Genomic DNA, 23,289 nt, shown 5'->3' on the forward strand with positions numbered 1-23,289 from the left:
AAGGAATTTTAAGAAAAGAAGGCTATAAAAACATTCTTGAACATAATGCAATATCCTCTGGACTTCGTGGGAAAAAAAACTTTATACTACAGCAAGACAATGACCCGAAGCACAGCTCTAAGCTGTGCAGGGTCTGTCTAGCAACTAAAGAACTGGAGGAGGCGTGGCCATCCCAATCGGCTAAATTAAACCCAATACAGCTTTTATGGGATCATTTAGACCGTTAAGTCCGTAAAGTCTGCCCATCTTCACAAAATTTATGGGGAACCTTGCAGATTGCTTGGAATAAGCGTTAGTCAAGTCACCATTATATAATTAATCGCAGAATGCCTCGTCTGTGTAAGGCAGTGATAAAATCTCGTGGAGAATATTTTGATGAGAAATCAGTATAGTTGATAATATTAATCATTTCAATATTTTTTGCTGTAAATTTTTCAATGCTTAATAAAAAATCTTAAAATACTTTGTAGTGCATTGTTTTTTCGTATACTAAATCTTACATTTTTCATAGCTAATTTCCAAAAATTGAATGAAAATATTATCATACGGTGTGATTTAAACTTTTAGGCGGGATTGTATATCTACAATACGTGAAATGCGAGATGGTTCTTTAAGTAAAGTATACTGGAGCAATGCTTTGTTATTTAGAGAAGTGCAATACCAAGGCAACTCGTGACGAAATGCTTCCACAATTGCGCTGGAATTTAAAAAAGCTAATGCATAAATTTATGAATACATAAAAACTTTTGCCTCTGAATTACATTATTTTTTTAAGACTGAATTTTATTTTTAGAAAATAATTTTTTAAAAAACGGTGACGATTTTAGTATTCGAGCTAGTTTTTATATACGCAAACTGTTGAGTTTGACTATGTATATAAAAAAAAGTATGGGTATATAAACTTTTATAAGAATGTAGACAAACAACAGTTTATACGTGAAAGAAAAAGTTGCCTCAGAGAAATTATTTAAGCTTTGGGAACAAAAATTTCCCTTGGAGCCAAATGTGATTTATAGGGAGGATGCGTAGCAACTTCAAATCCCAGAAGCGAAATTCTTGCCAATATTGCACGGCTGCTGTGAAGTCGAGTGTTGTCCTGTTGAAGTAACACTGCTATATTTCCAGATCTTCCTCGCTTGATTCTTTTTTTTTTTTTTGAGCTTGTCCAATGGTTCAGTAACAGACTAAATTGATTATGATCCTATTTTTCAAAAATTCAGTATGGACAGCGGAAAAAAAACAGAAGTGCTCAAACGAAGTAATTGGTAAAGAAGTGTTGATTGCATCACTGTAAACAAGTTCCAACAAGAAAAGAAAAAAATAAATCCCTACGCAAAAGCTTCACCCAAACAGAACCTCGAACAACAACAAACCCCATAAAAACTTTCACGGTCTGATAGCTGCACATTCTTTTTTAAATAAAAAGCAAAAAATATTTAAAGATAGAGTGATAAAAGGATGGAAAGAAGACCCCAAATCAACCAAAACAGGTACTCACCAGAAGGATGCTTCCTATCTACAGTATTCCGCGGATCGTCATATTGATGGTCCTCCTGAAATCTATAGGGTTGCTTCTCTTCTTCATTTTCAGAGGAGCTGTAATCTTTCCATTCTTGGCTTCTCTGGCGTCGAATTCGCGATCCTGGGCGATTCAGGCGTCCAGGTTTGCTGAGCGAGTCCATCTCTGAAGATATAAAATCAAGATACATCCTATTAATCAGTTTTGTCAAGAAAAAAACGTTGATGCTATAAATAAAATATTTCATACCTAAATAAATCATGATTATGCAGCGTTACTTGAACCATAGAAAAAATAAAGCGGGGGTAAACGGCGTCAGGGTGGTAAAGGTAAATCGATTATTTTCCCCTTATCACAGCAACGACAGAATTTACAACTTTTCTTGCACACCAAGGGAAGTACGACCCTACTCTTATATGCTCCAGGGAATTCTGCCTCAAAGCAGAAAACTCCAAGTTTCCTTTTGATCTTTTAAAGCTTTATTAATTAAAACATAAGCAGAAACTTTAACACCGAGAGTAGCTACGCTTGATGCAGTATTCTCGCATTGTAGGGCCATCAATGCAAGAGTCGCACAGTCGTGTTCATAGAGACTCCTTTGATTTGTTCACCGCTAATCTCGTTACCAGAAGTGGACACTAATTTGTCCAGAGAAAGTTTCCTCATTAAAGTAAAACATCAAAGTAAATCAATATACATGTTTCTCGTGCAATGTCCGATGTTAGAATTTTCCGCTCTGAATTACAGTCCACCATTATGCAGTTAATTCGTCTCAATTTAGAACATCATGTGTGTGTGTGTGTGTGTGTGTGTGTGTGTGTGTGTGTGTGTGTGTGTGTGTGTGTGTGTGTGTGTGTGTGTGTGTGTGTGTGTGTGTGTGTGTGTGTGTTTGGCGCTGCAGCGTCGATTGCTCCAGTCAACATACAGCTTGGAAAATTGCATTCCTTTAGAATATTCTTCACAGTAATTGAGGTTTCTTTTCAAAGGCTTTTCGCTATGGTGTGGCGTGCAGATTCGTTTGTGCATCTGCATTTAATCCTTGGCATCAAGACACAGACGAAGAGAATCTGTTTTCACATTACAATCGTTAAGTTAAACATGTCTTCTGGGCTTTCTCAGTTATCTGCGTCTTCATTAGTTACAATTTGAATATTAGGCCTAATGTTTTCGAAAGTATGTCATACTAAGTTCGAATTTACAACACTAACGCCCCCTAGCTTCCTCATCCCCCAAAAAAGTTTATAATATACAATGGCTTGCATTTTGTTGTAAATAAAACTAACAAGTCCAAGAAACAGTAACAATTATTTATTAAAAGTTGTTTAAATGTTCATTCCTTACAATTGTTAAGTAACAAACGTTGCTAGGTAACAATTGAAATATGTCGTTTTCAGTGACATAACAATTTTATTGGCAGCCATTTCAATTAACGATGTAACATTTCATCCGTTGCTTAGTAACAAACATAGCATTACGTTTTTTATGGTTAAGCAGCTAATGCGTATTGTTCTGGATATCAAAATATACACTGATGTGCAAAAATTAAGGACGTTAAACGTTTTTAGATATATCTCATCGCCTGTCGAGGTTTCAGTAATATTCCATCAACGTTAATAATGAAGACATTGCTTGCAACTGCTTGTATAGTCGCTTATTTTTAGTTACTATTTTTCGTCTGGACCTTTTTATGTTTTGGAGGTTTTGGCCTGAATTCTTTTTTCAAAACCGATTTTATTTGAATAAAAAAATACAACGTGAGGTGAAACCTAACTACACTGGTCTACACTGTTAAATGCGTATACTGAAGCGCAAACTCGTATACAACATTGTGTGTTTCTTCGAATAAAATCTAATTATGTTCGTTTCAGAAGGACACCGATGACGTTTCTACACTAAACATGTGAACAACTTTCCCTTTAAGGAAAAGCGCAGTTAATTAGTTAAAACAACATAATATTGTAAGGACCCGTCCTTACATTAATTAATAAAATTTGTTAAATATTATGTGAATTTAACTGTAATACGAATAGTGGTTTTCTGGTAAAAACAACATGGATTAAGAAACACTGGAATTCAAAAATACCTTCCAGTCACTCTCTGTTTAGTAGTAGCTTGTTTGTATAGAAGTTCTTTGACGAGTGAGTGAAAGTAATATACCATGACAAATCCCCCATTAAGACAGAGGCAGATGCACCATAGAAAGGGCCAAGAGTGCTTAAGCTGGCCCTCTTAAAGATTTCACGGTGAAACGCTATTAGAGGTAGGCGACGTCACCAGGTGTGCGCGCGTGAGGTCACGGGAGGAGCTGTGATGCTTCTCAGTTGACCTGAACTTCCGCTTCTCTTTCTGGATTGTTCTGGTATGTTCGAGGTCCACGGAAGTTGGGGCACAAAGAATAAAGAAGACCCGCCCACGGAAGAGGAGAGGAGACAAATGAGAACACAGGAAAAAGGATGTGCAAATCTCCTATTGGCCAGGAAGAAAATAGAGGGAATTTTGAGAGGGAGATTCTGAAAAGGTTTTCGTGGCATTCTGGAAAAGTTTTCGTGGCATTCGGAAGAAGTTTTCGGGGGAGTCTGAAGAAGTTCACGGAGCGGTCTGGAGAATGAATTGAAGAAGTTGGAGAACGATACTAAGCAGAGCAGTAGTCTAATTTGGGTGATAGCTGCAGACCTGAGGTAGATGGAAGCAGTGATAGAAATTCTGCATATCCCGACAGCCAGTAGGAATGTTCACCTGTAAACATGGAAGCCGTAGTGAGGAAGAAGGAAGAATCACACCCTGAGAATTATATAGGCGAAGCCAGTCGAATGAGTGGTCGAACCATTGACCTACTCGAAAACCCCTCTATCCACGGAAGAAGAAATGCTGACCGGTAAAGAGTATGCGACACTGATTGATTCCAGCCGTGCAGTACCCGGTAGGGAAGCACCATAATCACCGAGGTCCCCAAATGAGCGCCCCCGCATTCCAGTACCTGAATGACCGATATGAAAGGAAGCCGAGCAGAGAGGGAAGTTCCAGGCCTAACACGTAAGTGCTAGAGAGTTTACCAACATAGGTGTACTTAATTTATTAAGGAGAGGACTTTAAGATAACTAGACATATATGGTTAAGGAGGGAGGTTTAAGTAATGAAAATATGAATAAAAGTGTAAGGTATTTAAGACGGACGTAGCCTATAATTTGAAGTGAAGCTCCTCATATATATGCTTGCTGGAAGGAGAGATTATAATAGATAACTGAGGATTGTTTAAGGTTGGGAAAGGTTTTTATAATATGTATGAAATTAAAGGTTGAAATTTCGATTTATTATGAGTTGATTTGTGGAGAGTATTTCTGATTTTGAGTAGGGGCTAATTAATAAGTGATATATAACGGTATAGAGGGTTATCTGTTCTAAAGGGTAATGTTAAATTGAATTGATTAATATTTCCTGTTGACCTGATTGCAGAAAGGGTGTCTGATTGAATAAATGCAATTTTCTTACAAATTGAGACACGAACTCTGAAAGTTTTTGTGAGCCAGTTCATTGGCTGGTAGTTGGTTTATTATACAGACTGTTCAGAAGAAGAGTGGGAAGAATCTATGTAAGGTGTATGACACGACCTATTGAAGTCCCTGTAAAGAACATGAAGAGACACCATGTCATAATGAATAATAATGTGTATTAGAATAGAATATCTGATGATGAAACAATTGAGTTTGAACAAGATATTTACACATATAAAGGTTAATGAATTAACAAGTCACCAGCCAAATATAGTTTGGCCAAATACTATTGCTAATTTCTGTATGATATGTTAATAAACATTGTTTTATTTTACATTCAAGTGTTGGAGTCTGTCATTCCGAAACTCAGCCAATCCTGTGGAGAAATACTTAAAATAATTAAGGTCCCCTACGAGTCAGGTAATCTTCTGAGAACAAACAAGTCAGATGCTAAGTGGGAGGATTGGACTACGGGGATATACATATAAAAAAGGGGATAAATTATAATAATTAAAATATAAAGAAAAGTAGGGCAACCAAGAAAAAAACAATAATACACAAGCCCCACAAAGAACCCCCCCCACCCCCACAATATACTCAATATCTTTGATCTCTGACTTTTTCTCAGAATTCTATAGATAAAGAAGCTTTCTTGAAGTGCTTAATTCATAATAATATATAAATAATGGTTTTCTTTTCTTTTTTTTTGCATAGTTTTCGTAGCAGGCACCCAACTCAAGATTCTAAGTTTAGTTGGAGGTATGGGTAGAAGTGGATGGCAGGGTGTAAAAGGCCAAAACTCCTATTTGGCTGATAACATCGTTCAACAGAAGCAGATCTGCGACACAAGCGTAGGAGTAGAGAGCATTATGCTTACTGATCATACACGGAATGCGCAATCTATCCACTGTATCTTATCTACTCAGGCATAGTGCTGCCCTCGCAATGAGCTTTTAAAGCACGCAAAACACGCACGGGCTGTCCCAGGAGTTTAGGAACAGACATTAATATTCCAGTTTAGAGATAAGGAATAATGACTTGTCTTAAATCACGTGTTTGCAGCGAACGTAATTTAAAAAAATTACTGCCCACCGCGTACAAGAGAACAGTAACGTTACATTAATATGTTAACAACAGCACTATTTAAATGAATAGAATTTCTAGAATGGAATGATGGTAGGCGCACTATAGTGGCCCAGATTGAATATCTCCTTTTTTTAATGCGCAATAGGAAATTGCGCATAAAAGGAGAAATTCCAGTTGGCCTTCAGCGACTTCTACTTATTTCCAAAACTGAAGGAACACCTTATGGACGGAAATTTTCTGGTGGCTAATTATGTTCCTGCCATGCAGATGGCACTACTCTACCAAGAATTTGAGAGCTGGTCACAAATTAATGTTAGAACATCGGCTACGTAGTCTTTCTCTTCCTAAAAGACAAATGTTTTCATACATTTTACTTTATATAACAGTATTAGCAGTAAATACTAACAAATTTAAGTAGTCCGGCCCGGCCATCCAGTGAGCTTAAGTGGGGTGGAGGGGGAAGCAAAGTGCATTTTTAATGGACTAGTACTTAAAATTATATTTATTGTCAGCGGAAAGGTTAGCATTTGGCCCTAATGTTAATTCGGCTCGCATTTTTTTCAAGTAGTAAGCACTTTCTTTATGGAAATGTTTTCTTTACTTGTAGACAGTGGAACTTGGGTAGTGTCTTGATCAAAGTAAGCCCTTAATGCAAAAAAAAGGGGGAAAAACATTTCATAATTATTTTTAATGGACTTATAATTTTATTCATGCTTTTAGCTTTTACATGCTGCTGCATCCACCACTATTTATTTAGAGGCAAAGCTAACGGTGTTTTTCTGTTGCCTGGGATACGCTGTTTAGTGGGCCTCACTCATGTCATGTATTTCGTTTTAAGTGGGATGGTTGCTGTTAGACACATTTTACTGTCTTTATAAAGGACGAAAGATTTGCTCTAGGCTCTTTTCCATTAGCGTTCAACCTACGCTAATACCGCAGGAGGTGGCTGGAAGGTCATTATGTTAGTGCTGTCATCCAGAAAATGGTAACTCTCAGGTATCGCACAGAAACCCATATGCTAGAATACGTCTCGTTAGCTGATTATAAAACTGACAGTTAGGACTTTTCTGAAAACTCTAAAGTTATGAACAAGTTCACGTTTTTCCTGATTTATCTTTAGTTTTATTATGGAACCAAACTGAAAACAGTGTCATTAGCATAACTGATGCGTACGGGAGCCTCATACGAGGTGTGGCAATCAAGTTCCCGGACTGGTTCAATAAAAAGAGCACAAAGTCTTGAGCTCAAAAATGATTTTATTTTTATTCAAAGTAATCACCAACTGATTGGATGCATTTATTATACCGTTCTAAAAGTTTCTGTAAAGAATCAGCGAAGGCGTCCAACGAGATGATGTTCAGTTCGGCGGTTATATTTTTCTTTACGTTCTCAACATCCTTTTAGGATGTTGAGGACATAAAAAAAAATTCCATCTATAGGGCAGTTTTTACCTTGGGAAAGAGGAAGAAATACCGTTGGTGCTAGAGAGAGAGAGAGAGTAGAGAGGATGGTTGATCTGCACAATGTCGTGTTTCGTCAAAAATGCGTGGAGTGATGCAACAAGAACCAGCCATCTTTCTCTCGAAATTGCAGCCTCGCCCGGGAAATGCATTTCAAGTCTTTGAAGAACCTGCATGTAAAATGCAGCATTGACTCTATCCACTTAATATCTTCACAACAATCGCACCCTGTTTGTTGATAAACATGATCAGCATCATCTTGATCCTGGATTTCTGTAAACGAAGCATTTTGGAACTTGGTGATGATTTTGAAGTCTACTGCATGCTCCGACGCTTCGTCTTTGGCTCGTACTGAAACACCCAACGTTCATCTCCAGTGACAATACAGTCAAAGAAATTAGGACAGTCTGGACAAGTATGGATAAAGTCTTCCCACGGTGACACTCTTCGTTGCTTCTGTTCATCTGTGGGCTGCACGGCACAAGTTTTGCATAAACCTTCCCTTTCCCTAAATCTTCATTCAGAATTTGACGAATCGTCTCCTTATTCATATCCAACTCATCAGTCATCATTCTGAGGATCAAATAACGATCTATTGGCACATTTTTCCGAACTTTTGTAACTCTGTCCTCGTTTAGCGAGGTTGACAGGCGCCAAATTCTTGGGTTATCGCGAACAACCATACATTTCCATTGCAGGTTGTTGCTGTTGTTGTAAGGTTTTAGGCGCATCATCGACTTAAACTGTATTGCGTCGTATGTATTATGTCTGTAGTTACGTGTGTCCTGTGGTTGATTTGTTTGCTGAGCGAAAAACCCGAGTTTAGGGGAGAAAAAAAACCATCCACCTTCTTCTGAAACCGACTAGCTCTGCCACGTTGTGAAAAATACGCAAAAAAATTCCTAGCATCATTGAAGGGCTTCGAACTTGGGTCTTTTCCAACCGCTGTGTAGAGGAAGGTGATTATATCCACTGTGCTACCCACGAGGGAATATTCATGAACAATGAATTCTTTCATAGAATTCATTTTTCATGAATTCTATTAAAGTTCTCAGCCGTTTGCTGGACGAAAAATTCTAATTTTCCATCCAGCAAACAGGCAAACCGATCGAAGAATACACGCTGCTGAACATACTATATCCCATTATCTCGCTGCCTTAAATGCCTTGGTACTTAACGCACGTCGCGATCACCTGTCTTGTGCTGTTATGTAAGAAATAAATTAATCTAAACATTAAGAAAGCCTGTACTAAGATATTACTAAAAAATCTCAACATGAAGCTAACACTAAGGAGAAAATAAACTTGTTTAGGCCTTTCAGAAATGATTTTGGAAGCACTTGGTCTTTTGGAAGTTCAGCTTCCTCCAAAATCCCAGACCTGATCTTCTGGGAAATCAGGTTCTTCCAAAGTAATCTTCCCATATGACTCGGAAACAAAAACACCAAAGAGTCCAAAGTAATCCAGACCGAAAAAAAAGCATACAATTTCAAACTATATTGATCGCCTTTTTTCTCTAGTCCTCGTGGGTTCCTTCCCGCAATGGGTGGAAAAGACCTGAGTCCGAATCCCGTCGATGATGGGAGGAATTTTTATGGGTCTTTGTCACAACGTGGCTGAGTTAGTCGGTCTCAAGAAGAGGGTAGCATGGTTTTTCCTCCCAGAAACTCGGATTTTCCATCCAGCAAACAGAAAATCGACCTCAGAACACACGCAATTTACAGACAATCCTCCTAAAACCCAATAACAATAATAACAACACCTTTCTTTTTAATGAATTGATTATTATGTATTTGTTTCTCCACAAGAGTCAATCAAGAATTCTACCTTCATATTTTGAAAAAAATATGATAGCATAATTCGTCGAAAAAAGGCCAAATCGTTGTGGGGGACAAAGGAATTTTGTATCATGACAATAAGCCTTCTTACAAAGCTCTTTTTGAAATAGCACTTTCTGGCCAAAACACTATTGTTGGAGTATCCATCATACTTACCTGATCTTTCCCTATGCAACTTTTTCGTTTTCTAGGTTAAAAAACTGTAACGATCTCATTTTGAAGCAACTGAAGAGATACAGAGAAATGCTGGCATTAACAAAAGAACTTGAAGAAAATGATTTACAACTGCGCTTCCAGACATGGGAAAGATATGAGATGTATATATAAAATCCAGGAGAATACTCTGAAGGTGACTACATTCGTGAGGTTTAATGAGGTTTGTAATAGTAATGAAGCATCTCCTCCCAAACAAGACAGTGATCTCTTATAACAGATAAAAGAAAAAAAAATATTTTATATAATGAATAATTAAAAAGTCCAATTTACCAAGTAATTAAGAGTAAATGATGCTCTTTTGCATTGTTAAAGAAAACAAAAAAGAGTATTATACACACAGTTATATCAGAATTAATTAAAAGAGTATAAAGAGCATTTGAAAAGCATATCCAGTTGAATCTGCTCATTTCTGGCATTCATGTGTCTGAAACACAAAAGAACCATTCTCTCTGTGTTTCACTTAAATGGAAGAACCAGTTAGAAATTAAAATTCCGTTTCTCTTTGAGGCATTCGTACGTTTAAAAGAGACTCCTACACTTTGCTTTGAATAATGCGGCTAATTAGGAGAGTATGGTTGTCATAGAAACCAAAGCTTTATTACAAAACGTACGTGAAGTTCAGAGGAGGACTTCTGTTTGCAGCAGTTATCAGCAGAAATTGCTTTTCTCTTTCGAGCAGATGTTTCCCTCTGGGAGAAGCCAAAAATTTGAAGCACGACGAACAGCGACCCCTATCGGAAATAAGTGCTTGTAACAAACGAAATACGTTTAAAGGGTTGTAGTGTGCGTACATGTGCGTGTGCACACAGTTACAATGACCCTTTGGGGACTGTTGTTTAAGGGTAAAGCGGTGCAAAAGGTCGCAGTCGTGTTTACAATATAAAGACAAATGGTTTATTTACAAGAGATCTTCGAATAATTCTAGAGTTAATGCCCGGCACTTCAGAAACTTCGCGTGTATGCGTTCTATTGCCATCAACTTCGTGTCGCCAAGAGCAGGGGCCACGATGTAGTAATTTATATAGTTGACTAGCCCGCTAACAGTTTCCTCTCAAAGGACAGTGGCTGAGAAAAGCGTCTTTACAAGCGTCTTTGCCAAGGAGCTACTATTTTACTGGTCCCTTCTCATAATGTGGGCTCTTTATCACTGCTGACATACGAGAAGGGAACACCCACATCGCTAGCCAACTTAGAGCCTCCTAAGTGACATTCCATGCTGCTGTCCGCCTGCCATCACTCCAAGTCGGTGGAAAGTCGAGAGGATTTTTAAACACAAAAGCCTTGCTCCTCCATCTTACTTCTAGCAGTGAAACTGCTGCCACAGTAGCAGTTCAGGCGAGAACACAGCGTTGATGGAAATGCCATGAAACTAAACAAAAACTTTGGAAATATAAGTCCATCATTTCTTCACTTTTCTCTGTTTTCAATTCCCTCTGAGTACGTTATTTCTGCACACCTGCCCATCTTTTAGAAATCTCATCTAATACAAAGTAAACATTTCAAGTTGATGAGTCTACGGAAGACCCATCATTGCATGAAACGTTGTAGAATCCTGAATTCTGAAGCATTTGAAAACACTCTGGTCATTGTTTTCCATGTTGTTAAATATTTACTAGTCCCAAGATCTCTATAGTGCTGCTAACGGTGCTATCTCCAGCAACGATACGACCACACTAGGCCATCAAGAGTGTCTCGTCGGGTTTGATAACCACAGATAACCATCAGCAGAAAGCCTAATTGTTAAACATTTTAGAAAATCAAATTCTTAATCCAGTTATTCATAATTGTATAGTGATTTTGGATTATAAATTGATAATAATTCTGATTTTAATGTAGAATTACGGTATTTACAAGTCTGTATTTAAATTGTGCTTTTTAATTATCGTATGCTAAAAGATGTAAAAAGGACGAAATAAGAAAATTTGAATTAAGGAACAAAGTGTATAAATACGATTCTTTAACAGAGATTTAGATTTTTAAAAAAATTCACCATCAAGTTTACACATATTTCATCGAGATATTATTCAATTTTATGTACAGTTAAAAACAAAATAAAAAAAAAGAAATGCGCAATTTCCTATCTGGCCTTCAGCGACTTCTACTTATTTCCAAAATTAAAGAAACACCTTATGGACGAAAATTTTTTCTGCTGACCAATTCATCCTGCTATGCAGATGAATTGGTCGTGATACCATTGACCAATGTGAATAATGAAAATCTAAGTTTGTTTTTTTTAATTTAAATCTCTGTTAAACAAACTTACACTGTGCTGTCACTTTATTAGGTACACCTACCTAGTAGTGTGTTGAGCCTCCTTTAGCTTTCAAAACAGCCTGAATTCGTCTAGGCATAGATTGAACAAGATGCTGAAAGCGTTGTGAAGGAATGGAGTACCATGCAGACATGAGTGTGTCACGCAGTTCCTTGAGATTCGACAGAGGTATAGGCCTGCAGCAAACAGCAATTTCCAGCCCATCCCAAAGATGTTCAATAGGATTGAGATCCGCGGACTGAGCGAGCCATTGCAGCAAAGAAAAGTCATTGTCATGTTCCTGGAACCATTCCATAGTGATTCGGGCTTTGTGCACCGGCGCATTATCCCGCTGGAAGTAACCACTTGACTGAGGATAAACTGTCAACATGAATGGATTCACGTGGTCAACAACGATGTTTAGGTACGATGTGGTATTCAGACGTGAATCTATGGGTATCAATAGACCCAACGTGTGCCAAGAAAACATTCCCCACACCATAACACTGCCCCCCACCACCTTGAACAGTAGTCGTCAGACATGACGGGTCCATGGATTCATGTTGTTTTCGCCAAATTCGGAGCCTTCCATCAACATGATGCACCATGCACTTCGACTTGTCAGACCAAGCAACTGTTTTCCAATCCTCGATAGTCCAGTGCTGGTGTTGCTGTGCTCACAGGAGGCGTGCTCTCTTGTTCTTCATTGAAATAAATGATAGGCCAATAGCCTTGAAACATGTCTGGGTGGTGGTACTCACTGAGAATAAGTAACAATAGTCTTCTCTATTAGTGAAGCGTTACTTATTCGAGGTAGTGCAATATCATGGCAACTCGTCGTGAAGGCAGAGCACAATATGAGAAAGAGCAAATGTTGCCTACAACAACTACTTTGTAGTTTCTTAAGAGTTGTCTATGGTGTATCTAAACACCGATATTATATAGATATTAAACTCTTAATGTATTATGCCGTGTGCATTTAGTTATTTTAAATATTGAAATAAAGGTACGTGATGTGGCCGTCGGATGTTGTAGCCCATTCGCCACAAAGTGCGACTAGTGATCCGTTGCGATATTTTGTTCTGCGCACCAAGGTTGTATTCTGACGTGATGTGCGACATTGTGGCCCGTCTGCTTGCTTGCACAATTCTAGCCATCCTCCTCTGACCTCTCTCATCAACAAGCAATTTTCTTCCAGAGAGGATATTTTCTGTTCGTTGCATCATTCTCGATATCCTTGAAAGTGTGGTGCGTGAAAAGTTCAAGAGAACTGCCGTTTCAGAGATGCTTTGTCCAGCACGTCTTGCGCCTACTACCATGCCACGTTCGAAGTCCGTTAGATCACTCCTTTTCCCCATTCTTGCTACGATTTGTACGCTTAGCTGATACTAGAAAGGTTGTTCTGCTGCATTTATATCCAGAACTGTGGTCATGTGACTTGCAACGTTGTGGGACAAACCATTTGTGTGCACAAATGGTTTGTTCAAAAATAGTTAAATTTCATTATTTAGCTAAATATTTTAATAAACAATTTTTTTTTGATTTCGTCCTTTTTTACATCTGTTATGCATGCGATAATTAAAAAGCATAATTTAAATACAGACCTATAAACACCATCTGAATCAGGTAAAAGAATCCAAACATATTGATATAAAAGTCAAGAACAGAAAAAGTGCCCGTGATACCTCTTAAATGAAATTAAGATAAGAATTTCAGTTATTTTTCACTGAATATTTACAATTACAAAAAAGAACAACCCTTTTTGTTTCATAAATTTCGTTACAATGTAGCATCGTTATAGAAGAAAACTGAAAAAAATGTTACGAATGACCCCCGGTCTCCTCTACTACTGTGGAAAGTAAAAATTTCGAAGTACTCTTAGCTTGTAGTGTCTTGCTATCAAGATGCAACTAATCATAAGCGGCTTTATGAAACTATCGCCTGTTGCATTACATGAAGTTTATCACTTACAGCAATACTGTGCAGCCCACTCACTCCTAATGGACTGTGGAACGTGATGGCTAAGCTTGAAGCGAAAGGTCACTGGAGGTCCAAGATAGACGTGGTCGAAACTAGGTTGCCAAAGTTGTTATCGAAGAAGCAGTGGATGAGTAATGCCAACATCAGCTGAAGTGCACAAGGTTGTTGCACGTAACCAAGCAAACGGTGCATGCAGCGAGGATGGAAACTTTAGGCAGGGGGGCAATGCAATATTCATCAGGAATACCCGAACAAATCCACTCAATTTAGAAACAGTCCTTGCTTCACACGAATGAAGCAGTAAACTGTACAGAGTCTAACTGCATGTTGGGTTTGGATTCTGTTCGTATTTCTGTAAAGCATGAACCGGCTGCCTCCAAATATTTTGCTTCCTATAAGGAACTGTTCAGCTGAAGTTCCTAACAGTTTATACGAATATAAACTGTTAGGAACTGTTCATTAAAAACCTTAGAAGGTTCTTATGACACGTTTAGAAATTAATCAACCTGATATAATTAGTTTCATGTTTTTTTAAATTCTGTTTGTACTCGGAGATGGGTACATCGCAAGAAGATATGCTACCACATGAATGTGATCAATCTCTTTAACATGAACACTTATCGAATAAGTACACGAAATGGGGAACAAAATCAAGAGTTGATTGACATCTAGACATATTGGGCTGGGGGTTCTGATAGAGATTTATAAAAAGCCCTGAAGAGAATCAGTAAAAGGAACTAGGGAGGTATATATTCAAGGGTAGGAGAGACAAGAACCATGAAGTATGAATATAAACTGTTAGAGAGTAACTTAAGGGATGTCATGAAGTTTACCTTATAACTATTCCACCACTAAGTGATGTAATTTAATTATCACATGTCTGACAAGTGAGGGGATTAAAAATCTCGAAAATCGGTGTGACGTAATATATGGAGTTATAAAAACCTTTGATTACTACAATATTTCGCCAATGAAAACTTAAGACGTGTATTTATTGACCAATCTGCCCACAGAGCACTCTCCAGTACCCGAATACGCAGATACGTATTTTATAGAGAATACTTGCCACCAGTTCTTCAGAGAAAAACTCCGAAGTCCCCGAATGTAAACATTGTACGTCCCAAAGGAAACAGTTCACAACTGCTATAACACACAAACCACCTCACACTTATCGATCAACGTTAGAAAGTAAGACCTGTGCTTCCGATATGTGTCCGAATAGAAGTCGCTTCATCATGCAAAGGTAATAGTTCCCCTAGGCCCGACCCCCATCATTACTCACCGATAGACGCTATCTCTACCTTGGGAACAATACCAAAAACAATGTGACCTTATCTGAACTATCGCGTCTATATTTTTCCCTTGGAAATACATCCATGCATCAATCTGCAGAGACTATTACAAAAACAGGGAAGCAATGCCAGCTATTCTAATCCCTGCAACTTTGACTCCCTTGCACTAAAAATAGTCCATGGAAAAACATTACTGAAAGCATCACAACAACCTCAAGGAAGAGATGCGGGAACTTCCATTAACTGCCCCTTAATTCTTAGGTGTCATCTTTTGGAGCAAGCAATCAAGTCACCTTCGTACCACACCCCATTGTAATGATGGCAGTTCGTGACGATATAGCTGTTTACTATCAACCCTCCCAAGCGACGTTGTAACTACCGATGCTACACTAATAAATCTAAGACTAATAAATCCTCGCAACACTACCGAACAGAGCATCCAGCTTGAAACACCTCTAGACCTTAATGTACCGCCCATGCCTTCCAACTATTATTAGCTCCTCTGTTCAGTACCATTGTCAGCCTGCTGGATACAAGACTTAATCGAAAATACACTGGTGGACAAGAGTTAAGGTACAGTCGAGTTTGCCACATTAATTAGTGGAAATGCAAATGCCACGTGCGCATGCGTATGTTGTCCCAGAGTCCAGCAAGACTCTTGAACACTGTTATTAACATGTTCAAGATTTTATACTAACTTTTTATGCTTTTGTCTTTTATACCTAAATTTCTCATATCCAGCCAATTCCTGAAAATGATGATAGATACTAACCATTTATCATCATTTAATTAATGATCGCCAATATAGATTCCATCAGTGTCGATCCACCAGCGATATATTGCCTAATGATGCTTATCTTTGAACAAATTCTATGGAAAAGTTTGGTAAAATTCCAGCAGTTCCTCTTGACATTTCTAAGGCTTTTGTTCGTGTTGGGCACAAAGTTCTTCAAAATAAGCTTCTGTCTTTGAGTCTGCCGACTGTTTCTTGCAATTGGGTATCCAGTTTTCTCTCTGACCACTCATTGCAGGATGGTAGAAGCTCTCTGTCTTCTAACTTCTCAATTAAAGCTGATGTTGCCCAAGGTTCAGTTCTTTCTCCCACTCTTTCCCCCTTGTATATTAATGACCTTCCACTGACTGGAAACTCATAGTTTTTCTGATGATAGCACACAGAATTCCCTTTCCCAGTTTGAGAAACTTTTCCCTGCACAAACAACTTCATCTTCTCGAATATGCACTACCAAGTTCTTAAATGCCGATCTCCAGGTAATTCTCCAATGGGGCAAAGATAACTTAGTTAATTTAAATCATTCGAAAATCTCTCTTAAGCTCCTCGAGTCTATCCAAAAAAAGCAGTCAGGTTAATGACTTATAAACTCTTTCCATTCTCGATCACACAGATTTGTTCAGTTTCAGTCATATGTCTTTTCTGTAGATACTTCCACGGGCATCGTTGTTTGAATTGACATCTGTAATTCCGCTACTCTCTTGCGAACTAGTCCAAACCCATGCCTGATCTAGTCAATACTACTGTTCAACTGCAAACTCAAAAAACTAAAATTTTCTCTTCTCCATTTATACTTTCTGCTTCCATTCTCTGGATCAATCTTTCCTTACATAATATACAGTATGTAGATCTACTCCTTTTCTATGTAGTTACCACCCAAAGCGACACATTTCTCCCATATTTTGCGCCACTTCCTTATGCCATTTGTAGAAGGTTTCACTGTGCTCTTGAAACCATGGTTCTGTCGTAGACATTACTGGTACATTGCCGAAAATAAAACATTCTTTCCACGCAAAAACGATTTCAGCTGCGGAAAGAGTACGAAGTCAGAAGGTACCAACTCAGGAGAATAGGCGGGTGTTGTAAGATATGAAGTCCTAACTTCCGGGCTAAATCAGTGGTTGGGAGAGCAGCGTGGGCTGCTGCGTTGTCTTGAAGCAACAGCCCGCCTTTACTAAGCATTCTGCCTAGCTTTTCCTTAATTCCCGCATGTAATTGCTTCAGTAAATTGCTGTAGTAATCATTGATGGTGGTACCTTTCTCTAGGTAATCTATGAGAATAATACCCATCTCATCTCAGACAACAACAACACCTTCCCTGCAGATAAAGTTACACTCTGGCCTTTTTTTGAGAGTTTGTGATGATGGATGTTTTCCATTGTTTAGAAACCTGTTTTGTTTCAGCGTTGGAGTGATGTATCTGCGATTCATCCATAGTCACCAATTGGAAAAACACAGGTCAGGATCTCTGTTACACATGGTGATCGAGTCAGCAGAACAGGCCTGCCTTTTTTCTTTCTGAAGACATAAGCAAGCTGGGAATCCTTCGCACTGAGACCTTATTCATATTCAAATCATTTTGAATTTTGTTCTCCACTGATCATCGCTTATCCCAGTCTCAGCAACTATCTCTATAAAAGTTATTCGGCGGTCATTGAGGATCAGTTGTTCAGTTTTCTCCACGAATTTAGCAGTGTGAAATGTGGATGGCCGACCACTTCTACCTTCATCATGATCGCTCTCTCACTTGAACTGTCTCCACCGATGTTTTACAATCATACGATGGATTGATACCCCTATACACCTTAAACATCTGTTCATGGATAGTCCTTGGATATTTGCCTAGCAAAAACAGGAATTTATGCCACGATTTCGCTGTTCCCCAACAGGAATGCTCCCATTGCACAATTATTCTTTTGCGTAATATTTTGGTAAGGCAGTGTATAATTACTGCCTTTTTCAATTATGTCTCTATCGTGTGTAGTCCACTTTTAGTATTCAGCATTTCTCGTGGGAGAATTAAAAACTCGCGCAGGCAGTGAAAGGGGAAACTCGTGCCACATAATAACGTCACGTGATCCACCAGTAAGCTTTCACATCTCTCATTAATGAAAGAACGCACTAAATGTAGTTTATTTGTACATACTACAATTTCCTTGAAATCTCGCGTGGTTATTTTTCACAGAAGTAACGTTCTTAACGTTTTCCACTAGTTACTATGGTAACCAGTAATGGCTAAACGCACGTGTTACTATGTATACGAATAACGGTGTTCTCAGAGGCGTTTTGTTTGTTTCTTGTGTGGTACAAAGGATCTTCATTTAGCTCTTATCAAGAGAGAAATATAAAAAAAAAAAAGCTGACAGCACTCGATTTGCATACAAACACACAATGGTGGATTGTAAATGCGATTTCTTGGAAACTTTATCTTCAATGGCAACAGGTAACATTCACATCTGCTCGGTTCACTTGGAAAATGGGCTGGAAGAAATTACTTTCACCCGATTCTGAGTATTAGCAGACCAGAAGCAACATCAGCGCTAGTTTCAAGGCATCGCTTCTAGTTGCTCTGTTTCTTGTTGAGCGTTTCCATCTCTAACATTACTTTTTATAGCTGTTAGAAAATGGCTAATATCTTATAAGAAGGGAGTTAAAGTCTGCTCATGAAACTTATCGTCACAGATTCCATTACTTTGATACGATCCATTTTTCCTTTCTCTATTACATGGAGTTGCCGATAGCATTCTTGTGGATTGTAAAAGTACTCGGCTCTCTTCCCTCCCCCACAAACCCTTAAAAAGAAAAATAGAGTTAAGGGTGTGTGTATATATATATATATATATAGTACATAAAAAGACTGCCTCGAGGTCCGTTGATGATGATGATGGACGTAGCCTGAGAACTGCAATCAAAAGGGAGTCTACACTTATTTGAAGATTCGGGGTTTATTTTGTTCATTAGTATCTTATCCAAGTGTATACGAGGGACTGTCAATAAATATTTACACTCACCTAGAAATATTTGAGTTAAAGATTTGATATTATGTATATATACTACTAAGTCCCATAAGTTACCCTTGAGGTGCAACAGTTAGTAGAATCGTCATCCTCCCCACAACGGGTGGAAAAGACTTGAGTTCGCGTCCCGTCGATGACGTGGGGAATTTTTATGGGCATTGTTTACAAAGTGGCTGAGTTAGTCGCTCTCAGACGAGGGTAGCATGGTTTTTTCTCCAGGAAACTCAGGTTTTGAACTTTATACACTTCGTCCACCAGCAATTTACAGACAGCATATACGGAGCAATATGGCCTTAGTCGCTGATGCTCTTAAAACCCTACAACAACAACTCATAGGTTAATGCGTTTGTTTTTCTAGATCCATCGGTTACTAAACTAGAGCCACAAATACAGCGAGAGATGGTATGCTGAAGAAGGTTGAGGTCCGATCCGTTATAAAATTTATTCAGTTGTGAGACAAAGAAGCAAAACAAATCCGTGAGGAGATGAAAGCTATACATGGGGAGGACTGCCTATCATATGAGACTGTGAAAAATTGGAAAAGACAGTTCAAGTGTGAGCGAAGCAGTATGCACGATGACCCAAAAGAAGGACAACCAATCTCAGCTACAGACCCTGACTTTTTTACAAAAGTGGAAGAGCTAGTTCTTCAACGCAGACCCGTGACTATAAATTATATCAAATGAAGCGAACATTAGCCAAGGGTTCGCTTGCACTTAATGCATTAGTTCCTTCACAGGTATAAAGTTGTACTCCGATGGGTTCCGAGATTGTTGACACCTTAAAAGCTCCAAAGGAAAAGCGTTTCACACAGTTGTTGGAGCTTTGTAGAGAGAGAGAATGCAGATGATTTTTTGACTGAACTGTGACGATGGATGAATGCTGGGTACATCACGATGACTTAGAAGCAAAACAGATGAGCAAACAATGGAAACATTTATCTTCACTAACCCCCAAAAAGCCAAAGTTCAATTGTTTGCCAACAAGGTCATATTGACAGTCTTCCAGGACTCTAAAGGCATCATTCTTAGACATTACACCTCCCAAAAAGCAACTGCATCACTGGGGGGTACTACAGAAACCTCCTGGGAAAGTTAAGAGACGCGGAAGCTATCCAAAAATGTCCACGCTCCGGTCGACAACGCTCCTGCTCACAAGGCTGCTCTCACATTGGATTTTACAATCAGGTGTGGTTTCGAAAATCAGATTTCTTCAGATCTTCAGACTTTTGCCTCTTCCCATGAAAAAACCATTAATGAAATGAAAGGCTGATTATTTGCTGAATGTGAGGAGTTCTATTCAAGAGGCCTGTAAGAGCTTAACCGTCTGCGTGGGGTAACATAGTGGTATCGTCACCGTCCTCTCCACACCGGGCGGAAAAGGCCCGGGTTCGAATCCTGTCGATGACGCGAGGAACTTTAATGGGCTTTTTTCGTTCCGTGGCTGTTAGTCGGTCTCAGGCGTAGATAGCAAGGTTTCCCCCCACCAGAAACTTGGTTTTTTTCGTCCAGCAAAACAAGCAAATCGACCAGAGAACACACGCAATTTACAGACACAAATACGGGTTTATGTAATAAATTATGGGTAACCCTAATATAATAATAATTTTTGATTTTGTAAGAGCTTATCCACAGATAGAAAAAATGTATGGCTCTAGATGGTAACTACAGAGAGAAGGATGAAATTGCCAACCAAGTTTCATATCCCTATCTCAAATATTTCTAGTGAGGGTAAATGCTCATTTACCGCCCCTCGTATAAATTCCACCTTAATGACATCACTGGAGAGTACACTTCTAAGTGACTTCGTTATCCTTGGTGACTTCCTGTTTAACTCTATGTGACTTATATTTTTCGGTTGTATTAACTCAGTTGGTAAGAGAGTCGCTAATGACCCCGGTCTCTTTACAATGAGCTTACGCATATCGTTCATTTACTTACGAGAATACCATTACGAACTTGCCATTACAAAAAGAATACTAATCCAATGACCGGGGCCACATTTCCCTCTTTTTCTTGGTTGGGCTATTTTTTTAAACCTCCTGGTGCGATTACCTGCTCAGATCGCGTCATTGAAATTATCCTTGCAGGGATACTCCATTATCCACTGTTATACTCTAAACTCACATCCTTTACTTAAACAATATCTTTCCAGAAGGAGTGTAACATATCGCAATTGGCTTGCATCCAAATCGCCAGCTTCCTTTTATGCCTCCACTAAAACTCGCAACAGTTGTAAACAAGTCATTAATAAACACAAACTCGATTTTAAACAGGACAACAATAGGAAACTTGCTTTTTGTCCCAGTGATAGTCGAGCCTTCTGGTCTCCTGCCAGAGCTGTTGGCTTCGACTTCGATCTATCCATACGTCCACCTCTGTTGCATCCTGATGGGTTCTGTTGCTTGTTGATCTAAAGATAAACATCTTATTAAGACCTTACTTTTCCTTTAACTCTTACACTGATGATAATTGTCATCGTGACATAACGAACAGATTCAACTCGATGCTATTCGTGATTTTCCAACAGAAATTTGATGAATTCTCAATAATCTTGATACCAGCAAGTCCCCAATTTCCCAATAGTTTTCTCAGCAAAAGCCCACAGGTTTTGCAATTACGCATTAATATTCACTAAATTTTAATTCTATAAAGGGAGATAAATCTCTGCCAGTCATTTTTCAACCATTTCTAAATTAATTTACAATAATTTTAAAATCACGTCTCTTCCTAAATATTAATAAAATCCTTCTAATTTTATACATCAGTGAATTCTGACCCTACTTTCTCACTCATAAATTACCCTAACCTAACCTTAATCCGTATTTTCATTACACTATATTAGTGAAACTTTCCAGTAACTCAACCCATAAAAGAACATTCATTTCTACAAATGGGATTGCAAATCCGACCAATATTCCAAGGCAAAATCAATGGCATTAGACATGTATTCTTAATTGCTGTAGCTAATCAGTGAAATTAATTAATGCGGAGAAAATCTTTTATGTAGAACCCATCGCTTAAATATGCTGAAAAATATTAATGACATCTGATTTATTCAGTAATGATGTAACAGTTTTCATTGGTCTTCCTCTAATACGTACGTAGCTATGGAAACAAGGCCTAATCTTGGTCTTGTACATATTTTATGCGTGCGCGTGATAACTATTATTTATGCATGTGCTTGAAGCAACTTGCTTTCTAGAATTTTACAATGTATGCATGTCATGCAGGACGTTTGTTAATGTTTGCTTGGCAAATCGTGAAAGATGTGGTAGAATAATCTCTAAATGGACTGTCCGTATGCTGGATGGGTTGGAAATGGTAGTTATGTTTTTTTCTGGTGCACAATAGAGCAGCTGTTATTATTATATCTATATCAGCCTAACGCAGATTAATCAAAATGATATGTAGTTTGTAAAATGGCTGGTACGTATTATATGTATACTTTTTTGTCAAAAGTATCCGGGTGTCCTTGAGACTGGGCAAAATGAACCCGACTCGTCATCTACGTGTCAGGAATAGTTATAAAAGCAACTGCGTTCGCGCTGGAAGTAAGAAGATCAACGAAATAGAGTAGATGGATCGAAGGCGTTGAGCTTAGCGACTTTCAATGGGGAAGTCATCAAAGAATGCCATATTACCAACCTGTCTGTTCGTCCTATTGAAGTAAACTGCAACACCCTAGACCAACAGTGGCTGATGATAACAGGGAACGTTCTGGTGGGAGGCAAAAACTGATGGAGTATAGGGATTTTATGCATGCATATGTTCTACAGCATTAATTAAAAACAGTTTTCTCTTTTGTTCAGAATGAACCTCACGGGTGCCCTTCAAAAATAACGTTCGGCGTTCACTGTTAATAAATTATTAAAATTATGATAGTTTTTCTACCTTCCTAAATATAGTGAAACCTTTACTTCAATAATTTCTGAAGTGATTTTCTTACAGTTTTCGTACAGAAATTGAATGCGAGAACCTGTCAGGTTCCCCGCCACTGTTTCTGAAACCGTTTGAATTTTGCGCGAAGGCTTGGTACAGAACAAGAACGTAGTTTCAAATTTCACGCACTCTGAAGGACGGTAAATTTGAAAAAAAAAATTCAGCCTGGAAATTAAAGTAACTAAAAGTATTAAATATGCGTAATATATCTTTTTTTACCTTTTTAAATAATATTTATATACATAATAAGGAGAAATATATATACGCACGCGCAGTTTGAAATTTCATTCAATTAATGCTGTTTTAAATTTTAAAATGAAAAAGTCTATGAGATGAAGTTTCTATTTTATATGTAATAATTTTTTTTGTAATATTTACCAAAATAAATATATCTTTGGTTGTTTGAAAT

General features: G+C 38.3%; 1 protein-coding gene across 3 annotated transcripts in view; it reads right to left on the reverse strand.

The window, feature by feature from the left end:
• LOC150079799 (teneurin-a-like) overlaps window positions 1-23,289 on the reverse strand; it is a 351,321-nt gene that overhangs the window by 295,135 nt on the left and 32,897 nt on the right. For all 3 annotated transcript variants that reach the window (XM_090383375.1, XM_090383374.1, XM_090383373.1), the window contains exon 3: window positions 1,499-1,684. In XM_090383375.1, the coding sequence (XP_090239501.1) occupies window positions 1,499-1,682 (184 nt within the window). In that variant the 5' untranslated portion in view covers window positions 1,683-1,684. The remainder of the gene's footprint in view (window positions 1-1,498; window positions 1,685-23,289) is intronic.

Source organism: Mastigoproctus giganteus, chromosome 10, assembly GCF_048544385.1.
Source record: "Mastigoproctus giganteus isolate SK-2022 chromosome 10, ASM4854438v1, whole genome shotgun sequence".
NCBI lineage: Eukaryota > Metazoa > Arthropoda > Arachnida > Uropygi > Thelyphonidae > Mastigoproctus > Mastigoproctus giganteus.